Source organism: Amphiura filiformis, chromosome 2 (assembly GCF_039555335.1).
Source record: "Amphiura filiformis chromosome 2, Afil_fr2py, whole genome shotgun sequence".
Classification (NCBI taxonomy): domain Eukaryota; kingdom Metazoa; phylum Echinodermata; class Ophiuroidea; order Amphilepidida; family Amphiuridae; genus Amphiura; species Amphiura filiformis.
In genome coordinates this window covers 47,441,376-47,461,935 of record NC_092629.1, presented here as the reverse complement: position 1 = coordinate 47,461,935, position 20,560 = coordinate 47,441,376, and the positions used below count along the sequence as shown (strand labels likewise).

General features: G+C 37.1%; 1 protein-coding gene across 1 annotated transcript in view; it reads left to right on the top strand.

Moving 5' to 3' along the window:
* Nucleotides 1-20,560, top strand: part of LOC140141075 (small G protein signaling modulator 2-like) — a 128,282-nt gene that overhangs the window by 95,315 nt on the left and 12,407 nt on the right. The window contains exons 9-14 of the mRNA XM_072162848.1: nt 6,318-6,365; nt 14,667-14,734; nt 15,357-15,526; nt 16,758-16,902; nt 17,916-18,126; nt 20,135-20,205. Coding sequence (XP_072018949.1) covers nt 6,318-6,365; nt 14,667-14,734; nt 15,357-15,526; nt 16,758-16,902; nt 17,916-18,126; nt 20,135-20,205 — 713 coding nt within the window. The remainder of the gene's footprint in view (nt 1-6,317; nt 6,366-14,666; nt 14,735-15,356; nt 15,527-16,757; nt 16,903-17,915; nt 18,127-20,134; nt 20,206-20,560) is intronic.

Genomic DNA, 20,560 nt, shown 5'->3' with positions numbered 1-20,560 from the left:
TAACTTTCAACCAGTGAAGCTGCGAAGAAAGAAATCTATTAGCATGTGTGTTGAATGCACTCTATTTACTTCAGTTTGATTGGTTTAGCCACGCCGGCTCATCAAAGCATGACCCTTTCCCACCCTGAGACAGAGTACCAAGTATAAAATCTAGAAGTTTTTATTTGAGCGACGCTTGATTAAAATGCGTAGGCCTACTCGTCTACCCGAAGGTGCGTTCTTATACTACCAGGTACTTAATAATATTTACAATAAAATAAAATAGATGTAGGAATTAGCAATAAGCCGATACGATTTAGTAATTGGTTAAGATGCGCCATGAAAAATCTGCACCGATTGTGACTCAGGGAAATCTCAGAGCCTTCAACATGTTCAACAAAGGGTTTTGGCCGGCTTTTGCGATCTGTTTTGTTATGATTCTCTATGATTATATTAGTTTATTATTTGCTTTTTATAGTAAAAACACAACGAAAATAACATAAATAAAAAATCTAGAAGCCTCAGTTGAGACTTTAGATACGGAGTAAAACAAATTAACTTGTCCAAAAGCCGGGTCCAAAATAGGATAAAAAAAAACGGAAAAAACATTCGGTAGCGACCTTTCCGCCTAACGATTTTAATTGGACATGAATTTTCTCGCCTTGCCAATATGTTATTAATTCAACCATTATAAAATGGTGAAAATAAAGAACGGGTATGAATCTGAGACAAATACCCTAGTTTTTTTTCAGGTATGAATAAAATACGCACATGAAATTGTAACTTAATATAGGCCTACTATAAAAAGTTTTTACAGTGATACCATCATGATCATACTGTATTAAAGGCTGGCTACACGTACGTTACGTAACATGACGGGATCGAGAGCAGCAATGTACACATACGACCAAGTTGTGTTTTTCTAACGGTCCACCGTTAGATAAATGCACTTGAGTGCATTGTTGTATATTTAAGATAATGAGCTATGGACTGTAGCTGACTTTCCGGTTTCCCTTTGAGTAAATTCTTTTGTTCTCCACACTTTTTAGATCCTGGTTAAGAACTTGCAGGATACCGGCGGGCACCCGCTAGGAGCCCACCGGGATTCTCGGTAAAATAGTGAAACAGGCATTAATTTTTTTTGATAGGGAAGAGTATCTAGGCAGAAGATTCAATTAAAATGTTTTTTTCACTTCCATAACAGTATTTGTTAGTATTAATCATTGCCCATAGCACAGTTCCAGGAATAGTTAATTGGCGGTTTGGTTTCAGTAAAAAACATTGATCAATTAAATATATAATGGTGTTACATGCATCAGCTTCTATTTTAACCAAATTATGACAATGAATATTGTGTCTTAGTGAGGCGGATATGTGACATAGATTGGATGAGATGTTCACTTTTGGCAGAAATCATGAAAATGGGTATATAGGGGGTTGAAGGTGTGCTGATTTCAAAAATCTACGGATACAAATAATCTGAGCAGCCGTTTGGCCGCCATCTTGGAATTCAAAATGGCCGCCATTTGAATATATAGTATGTTAAATTTCTCCGCTTGTGAAGGTCACAATTTGCTAAAATCAGTGGCAATACCCATATTTGTATTGCAAAGGGACCCATAAAAAGTACTTTTAAACATGAGAACTGTTACCGTATGGGACCAGCATGGATTTCAAAATGGCCGCCATTTAAACATTGAATGTTGAATATCTTGGCCTGTGAAGATCACAGGATGCTAAAAATGGTGGCAATACCCATATTTGTAATGTCAAGGGTCCAATAAAAATTATTTTAAACATGAGAACTGACCTTAGGGTACCAGCTTGGATTTCAAAATGGCCGCCATTTAAACATAGTATGTTGAATATCATGGCCTGTGAAGACCACAGGATGCTAAAATTGGTGGCAATACCCATATTTGTAATGTCAAGAGTCCCATATATATTATTTTTCATGATAACTGCTGCCGTAATTATTTAAAAATGTGACTCCTTTAGTATTATATGAAGACAGCACATAACAAAACAATCAGCAGTGCTGTCTCTTCTTTGACGCAGCTTATTATGTTCAACAAAGTGAAGCCATGCAGGGCCGAGAGCCACTTTGTACGCCATACTGTGGAACGAGGAACACTTCTGCCTAAATCGTGGTCTCATCGAAGATAAGGGCATTCCTGTCTCGTGTTGCAAGGTCATAGACATTATTTATGATCATAATGAGGTTGTTTATCATACATATATGAGCTAGTTTGTATACCAATGGCAACCTGGACAACATAGATCACAACCCAACGTCAACTTTAGCATGTGCTGCATTTCATGGTACCACACTGTCTCTCACCCAGCATTTGTATTCAGAAGAGACTGGTACTCCACTCCAGGACATTAGAATGGGTCTCGATAATGCAGCCATTCCTAAATCCAAACACATCAAGCCATTGCCTGAGACCTACACTTTCATACCTCCACAAGGCATGCCTAACACCATCACTGACCATGCCACAACCCCCTAAAATATAATCAGTTGTGTGATTCCTGAATCACCAATACTCATTTCAGATGAAATGCAAACTAAGTGGATGACCAGCTTGGTCAGCTTACTTTGTTTACAGGATTCAGTTCCTCAACCACCAGCAAGAATTGGACAGCTACCGTTGTTTAGAGATATAGCGCATTCAGTTGCTATGGTTAAGTATGGTATGGATGTCATCAGACAAGCAACTACTCATGTAAATCCTGGTCAGGTGCCAGTGTTGATGGAGGACCAGCCTTTGTATGCAATTGCCAAGAAGATGCAGTGGTCCTAGCCCAGCAGCTATAGCGAGGACAAGTATGTTGTACTAATGTGTGGTTTTCATATAGAAATGGAAACGCTGAAAGTAATTGATAGGATGGTAGTGGTTGATTACCGTGTTGGCTACTGCAAATGTCACAACAAAAGGAAGAGCTGGCAGTCTTCAGAAGGGATCTCACACATGGGCATGGGCATATCAAGTTACCACTGCAGTCAACATGCAGGGAACAGCATACAAAACACATCAAGAAAGTACAACTCAGTCAGAAAGACTTCTTTTTCCAAGTAGTGTCATCATATGGAAGTCAATCATCCGCAATTCAGCTATTTGTGTACAACACTGCAACTGGAACTACTCTTCCTCCAATTAGTGAGGGCACAGCGTTAGGCAAATTTCCCGCTGTATGTAGAAACACTTTACAACGGGAAAATTATTCCATGGATCTTTGCTATGGATCACTACCACTCACTAAAAATGGCTTTCGGTCCTTGTCAGAGATCTTATGCAGCTTCACGCTCAGTGTCCTGGTGCTTTTGTTCAATTCTTAAAAAGGCAACTGTGTTACACAGGTCGGGCAAAAATAAATCCTCAAAGTCCAAGATGAAGATCACAGGTATGAAAAGTAATGTACAGCTGTGTTTTCAAGAATGTATATATTATGTCAGGCCAGAGATGGAAACACTGATTCTTTCTTTGAACCATGCTGGCCACCTTCATTTGCTGAAAACAACATGATGCGGCAGTGTAACAAGACTGGTTTACTTGGATACTTGGAAGATTTGGTACCACGCCCAAAAGAACGCCAGAAGTAGATGTGAAAATCATTTTCACATCTACTTGTGGCGTTCTTAATCATTGACGGTGCCGCACTGGTGCACATGCTTGACCCCAAGAAATAACTATAAAGTCATGACATTTAATGACTATGCACACCAAGTGTTCCTTCCATACCTAGCGAAGTGAGAAGATTGGCTGTGATATAGGATACATACAAATCTGACAAAGTCTCAAGTCATATGCAAGGCAGTATCGTGGTGATAGCCACGCAATTCGTGTTGCTGACAACACAAGAATGTCAAGAAACTGGGACTTTTTTCTCCGTGAGGATTCCAATAAAGCAGGACCTTTCCAGTTTCTCGCTTCTGCTATGAGCAACAGTCTCGGTACCAGAAGGCAAATTGCTCGTGACAACCAATAAAGAACGTGTTCTTTCAAACCCACCATCAGAAGTATCTGAACTACAACCTAATTGTAATCATGAAGAGCCCGACTACAGGCATGACAGGATGCTGCTGCGTGCTATGCATGTCGTTCATGGAGTAAGCAATTATACTTGCCACTGATACATACGTGCTTGTACTAGTCATGGCAACAGCAAGTGTTTGCTCGGGTGTGAACTATGGCTGGCATTTAGACATGGATCCAAATTTAGATACATATCGGCACACGGTATTGCCAATCAGCTACGCACAGATTGTTCATGGAGCCTTCTATTCATGCATGCTGTTTGTGGATGAACACATTGTTCGGCTTATCTAAGGCGGAAACTATTCGGCTTTTGTTACTGCTCGCGTCAATAAAGTCCCAACTCAGGCTCGCGTACATTCACGCAAATGTGCGCCAGTCACACATTACGCAACGCAAAACTCGCGTAAGCATTAACGCGCCCAACTGTGTTCATGTCATTCTATATTAATATGAGGCAGCCAAACAAACTTTAGTACCGTTTTACATGTGTTGCTTACGTCACAAATAACAAAGGATATACTATTGTCATGGACGTAAAAGATAACAGACCGCGTACAAGCAATCACAAATTTCAAAGTCTCAGCATCACCCGATAATGAGGGCTGATTCTTCCATGAAATGCGGCAGGCAAAATGGCTACGCACTTACCGCGTATTTTTACGGTATCGCGTGATCGTTAAGGCACGCAACACGCGAAGGCACAAAACGCTGGCGTGATTGTTTATAATATAGAAACGGCACGATCGAACAATCGGCCCTCATGTATATGTGAGAATTTCAAGCATACAATGCACGTGGACTTTAACTGTTGATACATGGTCTGTAGTAGTCTGTGACTATTGTACTTAAATGGCGGCCATTTTGAAATCAAATATGTCTGCTTAAGCTAGCATTTCTCATGTTTGTAATAATATATAATTATGGGACCCTTGGCATTGCAAATATGGGTATTGCCACCAATTTTAGCATCCTGTGACCTTCACAGGCCAATCTATTCAACATACTGTGTTGAAATGGCGGCCATTTTGAAATCCAAGCTGGTCCCTTAAGGTAACAGTTCTCATGTTTAAAAATACTTTTTATGGGTCCCTTGGCAATACAAATATGGGTATTGCCACCATTTTTAGCATCATGTGACCTTCACAGGCTGAGATATTGAATATTCTATATATTTCAAGGGCGGCCATTTTGAAATCCAAGATGGCCGCCAAACGGATACTCGTATCATTTGTATCCGTAGATTTTTGAAATCAGCATACTTCAGAACCCCCAAGTACCAATTTCTATGATTTCTTCCAGAAGTGAACATCTATTTCACATATCCGCCTCACTATCTAAAATTTGTCAAGAACAAGGGTGGTATGTCATCCCAAAGGTTCCTTCGTCTAAGAAAAACCACATTCACAGCTTTTTAAGGGTTTTTTTTACGGTTACAGTGTCATGCACAGATTTGCTTGAAAATAAGAATGGCCGTATTTTAATTTCATGATGTGCTACATTATATGCATTTAATGCAAAATGTTGGAAGATGAATTTCAAAGCCGTAGGATGCACGCCCAATCCAATCAGGATACAAAAGTCCATTTTTTCTGAGAAAAATGTTGAAAATTAGCCCTCTTTTGAAGGAAAAATTCACAAAAGGTCCACTTTTGAACTTGCTACCCCCCCCCCCCCCCCCCCCCCAAAATAACCTCCTGGCTATAGGCCCCTACCTGCAGTTTTTTCATGCATTGACTTGAGTGTGGGCCAGGGGCATAGAAAAATTTGATCTATTATATGATAACAAAAAATCATCAGCAATGAGTACAATTGGGGGGGGGGGGGGGGGAAGAGGTTGATGATCAGGTTACGGACCTCTCAACTACAATCTGTTTTGCTTTCTCACAATGTTTGGTGATTTAATTGATGAAATTCTGTAGTAGATCATATTTTTTTTGTTCATCAGGGTCTATAAATTTTTTCATTTTGATTTCATTTTATTTTTTGTGATATTGATATTTCATTTCTTATTTGAAAAATTGTTTGTTGCCCAGTGTAGTTGTAACCTTGATATGTTAAGACTTTGTGTAACAATTTGGTTTCTGTTATATGTTTGTTTCTGTTTATTTTATTTCAGATTTTATTTTGTGTATGTTTAGGTCTAATTTTCTTTTAATCAAGAATTTATGTTAAGATTTGATTTCTTGTTAAAATTTTATGCTTGCATTTTATTTTTGTATGTAAAGATATAATTTCCTTTTAATCATAATTTTATGTTAAAATTTGATTTCTTATTTGTGTTTTTGTTGCATTCAGTCCAAAGAGTCCAAAGACCATTAGCCCAAGACTAAATGGGCGGATAGTGTGAGTAATTAGCATGTGACGGGTTACTAATTCAACATACTATCTGGTATATGGACTACTCTCAAATTCTGCTTCTTTGCTCCTTCCCATTTCATCATGAAATTTTGACAATTTTTGCGGAATAGGGGCTGTGTCGTTATTCCGAAGGTTCGTTATTTCAAAGGATCATTATTCGAATTTGAAATAAGGCTCAGTTATTCTGAAGGTTCATTACTCCGAAAGGTTATTTATACTCCGAACTTCAGAATAACAGTCCTTCGATATAATGATCCTTTCCGTAAATTTAGAGTAATGACCCTTCGGAGTAATTAGAAAATTGTTATACTTAATCTCTTCGTAATACCAGCACAACGCTCTAACCAACTGAGCTAAAGAGGCACGTTGGAGAAGAGCGGGAGCTATAAATCTATTATAGGTGTTAGGTTCCAATGATTCAATCGAACCTACAACACCTATAAATTTATATCTCCCGCTCTTCTCCAACGTGCCTCTTTAGATCAGTTGGTTAGAGCGTTGTGCTGGTATTACGAAGGTCGCAGGTTCGAATCCGGCTGGATGCACTGGTTTTTTTTCAACGTTTATGTGCACTGGCCTACTCTGGGGAAAGATGTAAAATTTGTTCAGATAAATAATGACCCTTCAGAGTAACAAGCTTTTGGAGTATTATAATATATAACCCTTCGGAATAACGAACTTTCGGAGTATTGAACCTTTGGAATAACAACCCTTCGGAATAACGAAGTGTCATCATGGATTCTTTCACAAAGATCTGCCTTCCCCAAAGCTCAAAGAGTCCGAAGTTCATTAGTCCAAAACTGGATTCTGTGAGTAAAATTGGCACACTATCTGGTATATGGACTGTTCTTAAATACTCTGCTACTTTGTTCGTTCCCATTTCATTACAAAATGTTTTCTATTTTTGTAGATTCTTTCACAAAGTTTTGACTTACCAAGAGTCCAAAGACCACTATGCACCTGTAGTGGATTTCTTTAACACAGTCTGACTCGTTTACTTATTCAAAACAGGGGTCACACTTTTAAGTTATTCTTTCTATTCAACATGCCCTTCAGCACAGGTTGATCCTAAACATCAGTATCTCACAGCAGTGCATGATTTCATATAGATCAACAGTGCAAACAGCAATTAATGGATAACAATGTTGCATTCTTTGAGACAAGAGCTACAATTAGTGGGTTTTTAGCGGGTTCACCGTCGGACACGTTTAGCCACCAAACCTTTATAATTAGCAGATAGGCGAGGTCTGCTTGTTTTCTGTAGACAAGGGGCAGTCTTCAGTGAACTGCTCTTTTCAGAGATACCAAAAACCTTTAAAATTAGCAGATAGGCGAGATCTGCTTGTTCTCTGTTGAAAAGGGGCAGTCTTCAGTGAACGGCTCTTTTCAGAGCCATCAGTAGGCAAGGGGTGGCTACATGTCTCATTCTTAGATACCTTGTCCTGAAGAAGTCAGAGCTACTCCTAACGAAAGCTTGACAGTTCTAAATTTGTCTGACGGCGAACCTGCTATAAACCCACTAATTGTTATGAATTCCCGTCGTAAAAGCCTATCCCACAATAGGAGCTACAATGTACGGTAGTCTTGAACTGAAAAACTAGAGACATTATTTACCTGTGGCCCACGGTCTACAAGATATGTCAATCATGATCCATTCCACCACGATTCCACGCATCAGCTTTGCATGTAACATGATGTTGATAATGAAAGATTATAGACAAATCCAATTTCACATTCCTACACCTCAATGGCAGCCACAGCTGGGTGTGTCCCTGTCGTGTTCATTCCACCTGAAATGTGAAATGATGTGGTCTTGGCGGGAATTTTAAACTGCATTCCATCACCAGTGTTACAACACAATACAATATAACATTGATTTTTAAGCAGCTTTAATCCACCCAATTGGGCAGTCACAACACAAGTTTGGTGAGGAGGGGACCCAGTAATGGCCGAATGAATTCTGACCATCACTTGGCTTGTTGGATTTGTCTAGTATATAATAACATTGGGTAACATAACTGGCTATACCTTTTCACTTTAATAACTCTACTACTTGCTAATGGGTGGTTGGTTTCTGTTTAATTTTCATGGTTTGGTAATATGATGGTTAATCATACCTAACTTAACACTCACAGTCATGGATACTTAATTGCAGCTAAACATGCAAGTTAATGGAGCTGCGCATATTTATCAACACTGCAGTTTTGCCAATATCTGTCACCAGTGTCAAATATATAAGTCTGGAAAAGTCTATTTTAATCAAAGCAGTAGACTTAACATTATATTTTTGTTAACAGATGACATTTACAATGTTTACAAACATAAAGTGCATGACCTGTTATTAAAACAGGAAATCTAGGGTTTGCACGATTTAAAATCAATTGATTTAAATCACAATTCAATGCACATTTTAAATCAAATCACTGATTTAAATCAACTTTTTTATTTTTTACCATTTTTGATACATTTAAGTTAATGTCTTTCTTAAAATTGACCGTTTTACTTCATTCCTAATGCTTTTATAACTTTTGGATACAATTAATATACCTGTATGATGTCATTTGTCTATTGCTAAAAAATCATCTTCAAGGTGCAGAATTCAACAGGTTTTTTCCAAAGATATTACCATTTTTTTCATTAATAATTTTACATATAAAAACATGTTTTGATTTTTTGTAAATACCTGATAGGATTTCATATATCTCTAGCATTCCACTGATCTCTTTTGCCTTCATCATGGGCTATAGCAGTTCTTGGAATAAAACAAATCAATTTAAATAAAAGAAATCAGATTTAAATCAAATAAATTGATTTTTTTTAATTGATTTATTTTTAAATAAAAAGAAAATTGCCAACCCTGGTGGAAACTATTTATGATCAAATGGACTTGATCATGCTAATTGTGAACGTGACATGGAAATACATTTGGCTTTCTCGGAACTAACAAACCATATTGACTACAAAAATAGCATTCTACTAATTTGTGCATTAAACAAAACAGAAAAACAAAGGCAACAATTTATTGCATTAGGCCCTTCACAATTGATTTTGAGTTTACTATTTCCCAGCCACATCCAAAATTGAGAATTGCAAAATATTTGATTTTTATTTGTCATTTTCTCTGTTAAATGACATTTTAATAACATTAATTTGTTACTTTCTTACTTTGATCATCTTAACTATGATGCTAAACCATCAAAGATTATTACCAATGTATAAAATCAGCCATAAGGCCAAAAAAAAAAAGTTGTTTGTTTGTCCTCCACCGCCCGCTCCTCAGATGAAGGCCTGACCAATATTTTTTTTTTCAATATTTTTTTTTTTTATAAAAATAAGTAAAATTCAATTTTTTTTCCCAGATTTGGAGTATCTCTGGACCTCTTTCATGGTTGAAAATAAAAAAGTCCACCAAATCATTAAAAGACTATGACATGAACACAAATTATAACTTTATTGCATATTTTTTTAAGTCACCATGAATGATTGTAGCATTTAGCTCTAGCAAGGTCCAGAAATACGACAAATCCGAAAAAAAAAATAAAAAAAAATAAAAAAAAAAAAATCCGCCTGCCCGCACGTCCTCTTTCAAAGCTGTGGAGGACAAACAAACAATTTTTTTTTTTTGGGCCTAATTGCAAAATAATTAAATGTACAGTGCCAAAATGTACTGTTCATATTTGGCTGAGACAACTCGTTTCAAAAGAAAGAAAATAATAAGTAATTAATAATTAAAATTTACCACATGCCTTTTTAAAATCTTAAACAATAAACTAAGAATTAATTATGAAGGAACTTTAATACAAGTCATCCCAATGTATTTTCTGCCACTGTCTACTCAAGATTTCACTGCCCTTTTCTGTGCCCTGATTGTAAATTTGATGCAGGATTTCAAGGTAGTTTTGTTGAAAACATATGTGAATGCATTATTTGCTCATCCGTTTAAATAAAGGGAAAACGGATGTACTGATAGAGGTTAAGTGTGCTTGTCATCAGCTCCGAGGACCCTATAGCATCCTCATCATTATCCATAGCAACACAGGATATGCTAATGATATGGTTGCCATGGTGACTGTGATGTAACCATGTGTGTTAAGGAGCTGGCCAATTTTGGAACAAGATGCAATGTAGGACTGTTATTGTTAGTAATTGTTGTGTGAACTGATTTTTAATACTTTGTTTGACAAAATCTAAATATATGAAGAGAATGAATGAAATATAGGTTAAATTAAATATAGTAGGGTGTGAAATTAAGGAATGTGGAGGATAATGATGAAGAAAAAAAAATGTTGCCCTGTGGTAGAATGTTAAAGGTGGGTTGGTCCACTTACTCGGTCAGACAGCAAAATAAGTATTTTTTCAAACCGACGGGTGTCAAATGATTATATTATGCTAAACAGGGGTCTTGAACAGCTTTTAAAGCCATAATGTACAATTTATATCAGTTTTGAATTTTGTTATCTGTTACTCAAAGTGCTGAAATAATTTTGGTAATATATGTCAGGAAAGGTTTCTATCCATTTAAAAAATTTCTATCCAAGTCAAAATAACATGGTAAAGTGAAAGAAATCCCGGGACTAAGGGACTAAAAAGTTAAGTTCTAAGGGGGACTTAATGTCAAAATATTAATACAACATTATGTCAAAATTGGATGTTTACCTGACAAATGAAACAAAGTGTATTAGTTGGGACCCCGGGGTCACTCCCATTGTGGCCTGTACACCATCCGCGATAATTAAAGGGTAGTGTTTCGTGGGTAGGCACGATACACGCGTATCGTGTTTAGGGTGTCAAAAACATGAAAAATTGGGGAAAAGGGTAGCAAAATTTCAATTGCTAACATGCAGAAATGAAATTTAGGGTGTGAAATTTGATGCAAAGAATAAAATCCCTGTTTAGGGTGTGACAATAGGTGCGTGTTACCTGTTTAGGGTATCGTTTTAGCCAAGGGTTAAATCCTTGTTTATGGTGCTTTTCAAAAGTTAATTATCGCGGATGGTGTACAGGCTACAATGGGAGTGACCCCCCGGGGTTGGGACATGTGTAAAGATTAATTTCTTCTTATATAAGATTATACATTATGGCTTTAAGCATGACATTATTTACTCGAACTGTGTATTGACATTGTTTACTCGAACTGTCTGGGACATACAAAATAGGGTCTGCAGTACACAATGTATATCGTAGCTATACAATGTATGTTAAATTCCAGGTATATATGTACCCCATGGTATATATTTGTACGTGGGGAATACTAGTATACATTATTGACTTGAGAAACTGCAAATGAGTGAAAACAAATATCAAGTCAGACAATAAAGCATTAGTGGCCAATTGAAAGGAAATTAAATGTATTGACAATATTAAATAGCGCAGTCTGATAGAAAATTATCTTGCCATATGGAACGTGATAGAAATACAGCTGTATGCAATTATATTGCAGCTATAGGATCCACAACATGCTCATTTATCAGGGCACAGTTCTTTAATCCCAATACATATGTACATTTATTGAATGACCTTTGAAAATTTGGGTATGAAAACTCATACTCTGCAACTTGAGGTCAAATTTTGCGGTATGATTGTTTAATTGAGGTTTTCGAACTATGCAATTGGGATGAGGCCATTGTGGTCCATAGTGAGTAGTATCACTGACGATATGATCTGCAATATATTGCTAATTAATTGAACATAAAATGGGCTGTTCCGGTTGAAATCCATACACCCCCTGTGGAAGGTATAACCTTAATCTCCTACACAGGGGGTGTAGATTTCAAATGGAGTCACTCATTCAGGTAACTCCATTTGAAATTCACATTCCTTGTGTGGGAGATTAAGGTTATGTCTATCATGCATAGGGGTGTATGGATTTTAAGTAGAATAGTACAATGGCGCTGTGCAAGCGTACTGCAAAAGTGGAAACTTTTGTGCAGCAATAATTTTGATGTAATAATAATAACAACAATAATAATAACAATAGTGTATGAGGATTCTAAAGTCGGAAGTGTAAAAACAACAAGCAAAAAAATGGCAAAGCACAAAAAACATTACACCTTGCAAGATTATAAGTTTTGCAGAAACAGTATACACATATGTGACATGATCAAGGGGAATGAGTCACATGTCGGCCCTGGTTGAAAATGAGTTTTACACATGTTTCTAAAGAGGACATTTAGAGCTTTCAGAAACTGAAAACCCCATGTTGATACGACTTTTCTTTCTGAAGTTACGCCAATTTATCAATCGCTGAAAACAATATAAAACAAAAGAATTTTAACACTTTCTTTGCCAATATCTCAAAATCAATATTAGCGACATCCGACTCATTTCCCTTGATCGTGTCACATATGGTTAGAGGGGAAATGGGGCACACTATTTTCCCATGGTAACTGGCTACGGGCCTATCACCCCGAACCCAAAGGGTGTGGGGTGATAAGTCCGTAGCCAGTGTGTACAATTAGTTCATGAATATTTATGAGGCGTAATATTGTGCCATATTTATGTGTGCATACAGGGGATATCTATACATGGTGTTGTATTTCATTGTTATGTATCAATGCCTTTGCACACGTTTGCATGAGATAAATAGACATGATTCTTCTGATTAGCAAGAATCATTATCAGGCTCTCATTTTTAGGAGGTAGGCCTGGATCCCGAGGGGGGGGGGGGTACTCAGTACAAATTTCCTTTCTGAGACGTGCCGCGACCACCGATATCTTCTTCAGCCTCCTGCTATATCCATGTCCCCTTTTTCAAACCCTATTTTGGTATATGAATGGGTCCTTTTTTCAAAATTTTCTCAATTTTTTCGGGAAACAGCCCAATTTTTCCTTAATCTAGCCAAAATTTCCCCAAAATTTTGGGAAATTTGGAAAAACTAAGACAATTTTGGGTAAATTTGGCCGAAAATTTTGACTTTTGGTATATCAATGGGTCCAAATTTCTTGAAAAATTGGTATATTTATGGGTCTACATCCAAAATCTCAGCGCACGTCCCTACCAAAACCAAACTTGAGTACCCCGGGCCTGGATCACAGCATCATATTTCCTGCATCATCCTTACTTAATTGTTCTACATCACACTGGAGATGGAAAGCCCATATGTTTTCACATTGACACTGAAATAATGGCTGAGGGTTGTTTTGATATTGTTAGCTCAACTTGCTTAAATTGGGTTAACTTATCATTTACACAGTAACAGCTATATAGGGCCCTGAAATAATTTTGCATTCTCATATCAAACAGGGTGAAACTCTAAAATATTTTATGTAGTGCTAACTGAGATGACATGGTTGCTGATGAACATAATTGTACTGATTTGTTTCCATTTAAAGTTGTTTGAGCAATGCAAACAAGGTAATTTTAACTGGGTACTATTATAATTGTCTGCATATATGTTGCTGTCTACTGCTGATAGCATTATTTATAGCAATGCCAACACTTTTTCCCTTTCTTCCCAATCTTGTGTCAATGAATAAAGTACACTAAACACTAAACTTTCATCTATAATAAAGCATGGTATGGGGAAACTAAATCTTGCAGAATGGCAGCCTTTTGCATGTAACCTGGCCAAGTCACTGAAAATTAGAAAAACATAAAATAATGTTTGCAATGTGACCACATTAATTATTATAGTATGTGGTTAATAAGGATGAGCCACAGTATTTCACATAATTATTTGTGCAACAATAGCGGGGCTTATGTACCTATCATCTTTACACTTTCCGCTAACTAATTGGTCAAGACCACAGAATTGAAACCAGAGAATCAGTACTGGACCGCCTTCTTGATGCACACATGGGACAAAATTGGGGATGTATTCGTGTTTTGCTCTAAATGCACCCAAATCTAATCAGTGCTTTCCGTGATACATGACACACTTCATGGTGCAACGTACTGACTGCGTCTAAGGAACGAAGCAATTCGTTATAGTGTGAATATCACACAGAATTATTTATGTCTGGGCGATTGCGCATGGCGGTATAGGAGTCCTGATTTTTCTTAATAATTATGTGGTAAAGACACACAAATTGAATATTTTGAATCAAAAACAACCCAAAGCGGATTTGTCAGTGAAATGGACAAGCTTATACATGTTTAAATATGCACACATTTAGGATGTTGTTTGCAATCAATAATATATTCTCTTTTTACTAACCAACACACATTTCTAGCAGGTATGCATGTGTGCCATCATAATAATTAAATAACTATGTAGGTTGAAACTTCAAATATATATATTAAAAATATGATCTAATATATTTCTGTTTGTGTTCCTTCCATTTCAGTGTCTATTGGGACTATGCTGTAGCTGTCAACGTGGAAGATGTTGTGTATCTACACTGTCACCAACAACGTATGTACAAAAATATCTCTCTTGCAAATCTTTTGACTCATGAAAGATCCACCTGCTTAAAAGGATTAGAAGCTTAGGCAACTAATTTAGTTACAGGTCATTAGTCAAAAAACCCAATAACTTAGTTATAAACCCTAACCCTTTCCCTAACCCTACCCTAACCCGAAGCTTCACCATAATCCTATTATCCAAACCTATACCCGAAGCCCGAATACTAAACCTAACCCTAACTCAAAACCTAACCATAATTCTAATCCTAACACCCTAACTCTATCCCTAACATGAATCCTAATGCTAGCACTAACCTTATCTACAATCCTAATAATAGCCTAAAATGTCCTAAACCCTAATTTTAACCCTTTTCCAGAGATGAGATTTTATTTCAATTTTGGACCTCTGTACAAAAGTATAGGAGATCGTTTATTTTTCCTCCTCCCTATTTGGCATAAACTCCTGTCTTTTTGGACTATTTATGATCCTTCAAACTAACAGGCTCTCCACTAATTTGACTGAATTTGCATCCCACAATTTAAAAAAAGCATATTCCAATTAGAAGTGTCTTCCCCACATCACAGGAACACACTAATTGTATCTTTTCAATTATATCTTTTCTGCTTTGCAGCCGATAGTGGTGGCACTCTGGTGCTTGTAGGACAGGACGGAGTCCAACACCCACCTATACACTTCCCTAAAGGTGGTCATCTCCTAGCCTTCCTCACATGCTTGGAAAATGGACTGCTTCCAAGAGGTCAACTTGACCCGCCACTCTGGTCACAGAGAGGCAAAGGAAAGGTAAGCAAGTGTAAAAATAAGAGCTTTTCTATAATCAAAGACAAAATTAAAAAGACTAGTTTGTGTCTGACGTCATGTCAAAGGGTCTGCGTGATTGATTACTGACCTGCGCAGTGTGTAATTTTCAGCCTGGTTGACAGGACGTTATACGTATGCAAACTAGTCTTTTTAATTCGGTCTTGAATTATACCAGGACTTAGTTTAGTGAAAAAGGTGAGTTTTGATTCACCTGAATTTAGCCGGGACCAAGAGTTGCTAATCATAAGTCTAAACATGACTCATATTAACAGTCAGTATTTCAGCCAAAATACTAATGACACAATTCAATAGCCACAATGGCCGGGCTCAATTGAACTTTAATTTTAATCTCAGATTGCAAAAAAAAAACCATTTTGGTGCAAAATTTCATATTTCCTGGGTAGACTGTATGGTGAAAGGTTATCAATAACATGCCCCTCCAGTGAACATACGCCTAATCGTACCAGGACAATATGCATGAGGTGTCACTAGAGTTGGAACAGATAATACCGTAAAACCCTGTCTACAAGCATATAGAGTGCTACTGATGAAAGCTAAATTAATCCAGGCGCCATTATGGAGTTTGAGCAAATAAACAAGTATTATTGTAAGACCAATCTATTGTATTGGCATATACACGCTTGTTTCATATTAATTGAGCTTTCATCAAAAACGCTTTATATGCTTGTAGATGAGGTTTTACGGTAGTCATGAACGGTCCTTCATTCCATGTACAGCTTGCACAGGGAATGCATTCCCGCCTCACATCACAGGAATTGGGAAATGGACCAGCTTCAAAAAGAAGGTTAACAGCTACTTAGGCACCAACCTGTCAGCTTTACCATAATGATAAATGCTGCATGCCTTGATATATTTTGACATAAAAAGGGGGGTAGAAAGATCCTCAAATACCGTAAACTTTCGCCTAATGGCGCTAGGGCTCCCTTTACAGGAAAGTGCCCTCCAATAAAAATCCCACCAGCAAATAAGGGCACGTACCCTTAATTCTTGTTGGGATTTTTTGAGATTTTTTTGTACTCTATGTACATGAAATTTACCCCAAGGCAAAGGAGCCCAGGTGCGCCATTAGGCGAACATGTACGGTAATTAAGGGGAAAAGAGGAAAATAGTATGCACGTGTTATAATATTTTTGCGCATGATTGTTTGGGCTATATTATAATGATTGAGATGCTATTTGGTGTGATTCTTCAGGTGCTTCCCAAACTGAGAAGAAAGACTTCGGCGCAGGCCAAGTCTGGCAGCATGAGTATGGAGAAGGATGGGACACAGATATTTGAAGGGGAAGAGGCTACTGATTATGTGTTCAGAATCATCAACAGCTTCAAACCAGAATTTGGTGAGTCACAAGTAAAATCTTTCAACAAATGTACCACAGGCATTGTTTGATTGAAATTTGGATCACCTGTCGGTGCTGCTTCAATACTTGTTGTTAACAATGCATTGCATACACATATTAAATTTTACTACAGTGAAGAACACTCAATTGATTATTTCATAAATTATAAGGGCCGACTAAGCATTGACGATCGATCATAAGATCAAACAAATGTGGCTCCATTGCCTAAATGACTTGCAGGATGGGTGGTGGAACAGAGGAACATTTAAATGGAAGTAATTTCTATGTAGTAATCTGGACAGAATTATCTGATCAGTCAAAAATGAATTAAAAAATGTCAAAATAAATTAAAGTACAAGATGATAAGGAAAAATGAATGCTAAAATGATGATAATTAATTGAGGGATGGCGTGTTGATGCAGCGGTTGTTCCCTCACCTTGAACCACTGAGGTCCCGGGTTCAAGCCCTGGCCATGCCCAAGGACTGTATGTGCACTTTGTGTTTCCCGATCCATGCTCACTCTCGCAGGTGTTCTCCGGGATCTCCAGTTTCCTTATGCTTTCAAAATTGGTGATTAGCTGTTTAGTTATCATAAAACCTTCCTTCACCCAATGGAATTTTGGGAGCTGCAGTGATGGTGGATATTACAATCTGAGTGTAGATATGTTTGCGCCTGTCTAGTTGATGCGATCTGATTTTTTTATTCCATAAGATGAAATTACTGAACTGTTGTAACCAAAGGACTACATCAGATTTGACAAGTGATCCTGCCTCCTAGGAAACTATTTTCCAGTCATGATTAGTCTCTTTCAAAGAGTTCAAGCACAATTTGAATTTGTGACCTGTTATGTCAAAATCAGAGGGAATTGTTCACCTACATGTTAAGAAGCTATAGACCCCAGGAAGACCAAAGCCAATCGATTGACCAGCCTTCCATGGCTGGCTAGCCCATTGGCTTCACAGTTCAGAAAAGAAGACCTCTTAATACTTGTATTCTTATCTATAATTTCAGTTCCTGAAGAAGCTATAGACCCTAGGAAGACGAAAGCCAATGGCTTGGCTAGCCTTCCATGGCTCATCAAGGATCTGGCACCGAGACATGTACTGATACGTCAGGAAGAAATTAATCACTCACCAACCAAAACCACAAGGTCCATATACTCACCGGGGACGCCATCACCTGTAGATTGCGTCAATATGAGCATGATTGCAGCCAATGCAACGTAAGACAACTTTCTGTTATGGTTTCATATTGGGTCATTCCAATTGAAATCCATACACCCCCTATGGAAGACATGACTTTGATCATCCACACAGGGAGTGTAAATTTTGAATTGGTCACCCCATTCAGGTTATCCCATTTGAAATTCACACCCCCTGTAGATTGCGTCAATATGAGCATGATTGCAGCCAATGCAACGTAAGACAACTTTCTGTTATGGTTTCATATTGGGCTATTCCAGTTGCAATCCATACACCCCCTATGGAAGATGTAACCTTGATGTCCCTCACAGGGAGTGTAAATTTCAAATAGGTAACCCCATTCAGGTTATACCATTTGAAATTCACACCCCCTGTGTGGGGGATTAAGGTTGTGTCTTCTATAGTGGGCATATTTATGTAGCTACCAGTGGTGTACCGACCCAGGAGGGGGATTGGGGGAAAGTTGAATTACTGTCAAGTATGAAATGTGTATGTGCATTAAAAATTTCACAAATTTATCGAGCGACATGGATTCTGAAAATTTTCATGCTCACAAATTTATCTTTTTCCTTAATTAAAAATGTGTCAATTTCGAAAAAGATTATATGCCTACAAAGATTGTAGCTCTTTTCAAACCACGAAACTTGTGTGCTGCAAAAATATTGTGCTTTACAGTTATACAGGGTGTCCCTGAAAGAACTGTATCATCAGGAACTGATTTTTCTTTGGGTATTTTAACGCATAAACCAAGCATAACTAAATAACTGATGTGGTTGAGGAATATATCAGTTATCACATACTTTTTGAATTTTGACAATTGATCGCTCCGTTTTTGAAATAAAAGAATTTTATGAAATTACCTAATTTTCAATCCATTCCACAAATATCTATATCAATGCCAATAGATGATGATGTGCAGTGATACAGCACTCCGAATACAGATCATTGATTGATATTTGAATCCGTGGAAAGGTTTGAAAATGAGGGAGTTTCATAAAATTCTTATATTTTAAGAACAGTGTAGTCAATTGTCAAAATTCAAAAAGTATATGATACCGGATTTTTTCCTCAACCACACCAGTTATTTAGTTATGTTTAATTGTGGCGTTAAAATACTCAAACAGTTAAGTTTACGACGATACATTTCTTTCAGGTACATCATGTATCATTAGTTCTAGCTAAAAGTTTCAAGGTCAAGCAAGTAAAAAAATTCAAGGTCAAGCCAGTAAGACCTCTGATTAAATGATACAATGGAAAAGGGTGCTCACATAGAATAGTTGTCTTATGTAAATTTAAGGGGTACTACACCTGTGGTAAATTGTGACTATTTTTATGTTTTTCTCAAAAAATAATAACACACTGGTAACAAAAGTTATGTATATTATTGGGGCAAGGAATCCAATTACTACACTGAAATTTCAGTGATTCAAGACAAGTGGTTCAATATATATGATAGGAAATGAGGTACATTCTAGCTGTACCTCTTCTTATCATAAATAACGAACCGCTTGTCTTGGGTCACTGAAATTCCAGTGTAGTAATTGGAGTCTTTGCCCCTATAATATACATAACTTATGTTACCACTGTGTTATTAGTTTTTGAGAAAAATGCAAAATAGGCACAAAAATTTATCGAGGGTGTAGTACCCCTTAAACCAACAAAAGAAATTCTTTGAAAAGTTTTAATTGGCCTGACTTTGACACTTTAAACTGGTCTGACTTTGAAATTTTGAACTGTCCTTTATCTTCAAACTATGAACTTGGTGGTGACCTTGAAACTTTGGACTGACCTGACCTTCAAATTTTGAAAACTTTTCCCAGAACCCATTGATTTGTTCTCTTTTCTGCCCATGAAACCAACAAAACCACTGCCTTCCTATCGCAAATCTTCATTGTCTAAGCGTATTAGAATTGACCTTCATAACTTTGAACTAACTATTTAGCTATTCCCTATTTTTCTATGCTTTCTTTGAAAGTAAAGGTCAGGAGAGATCTTATTGTTTGTTTTTTCCTTTTTCCCCATTTGCAGTAGTCGGTCATCCATCAAACTTTTGTGCGACACCATGAGGAAACAAATCATCTCAAGGGCATTCTATGGATGTAAGTGGAAAATAGTATATTAGGGATGTAAATCTTCAGGAAATTTCCTAATTTCAGGAAATAAAGTACAGGGAAATATACATTTTCAGGAAATATTAAAGCAGTTTCAGGAAATTATGTCAGAGCTTGTTTTCATCCCTGACATATGGTGACATTTTAATTTTACAGACAAAAAACATGGAAATTTAGAACTCATTAGAACTATTTCCATTTTATACCTGTGACTTCAACACCAAAAGTTTTGAGCAAAACTGGATTGAAAAAAATAAAGAAATAGTTTTAAGGCTAAAACTCTGAAATGATTGTAGCCTTCATTACCTTTCTAAAACAAAAAAGAATAGTGTGACATATGTGA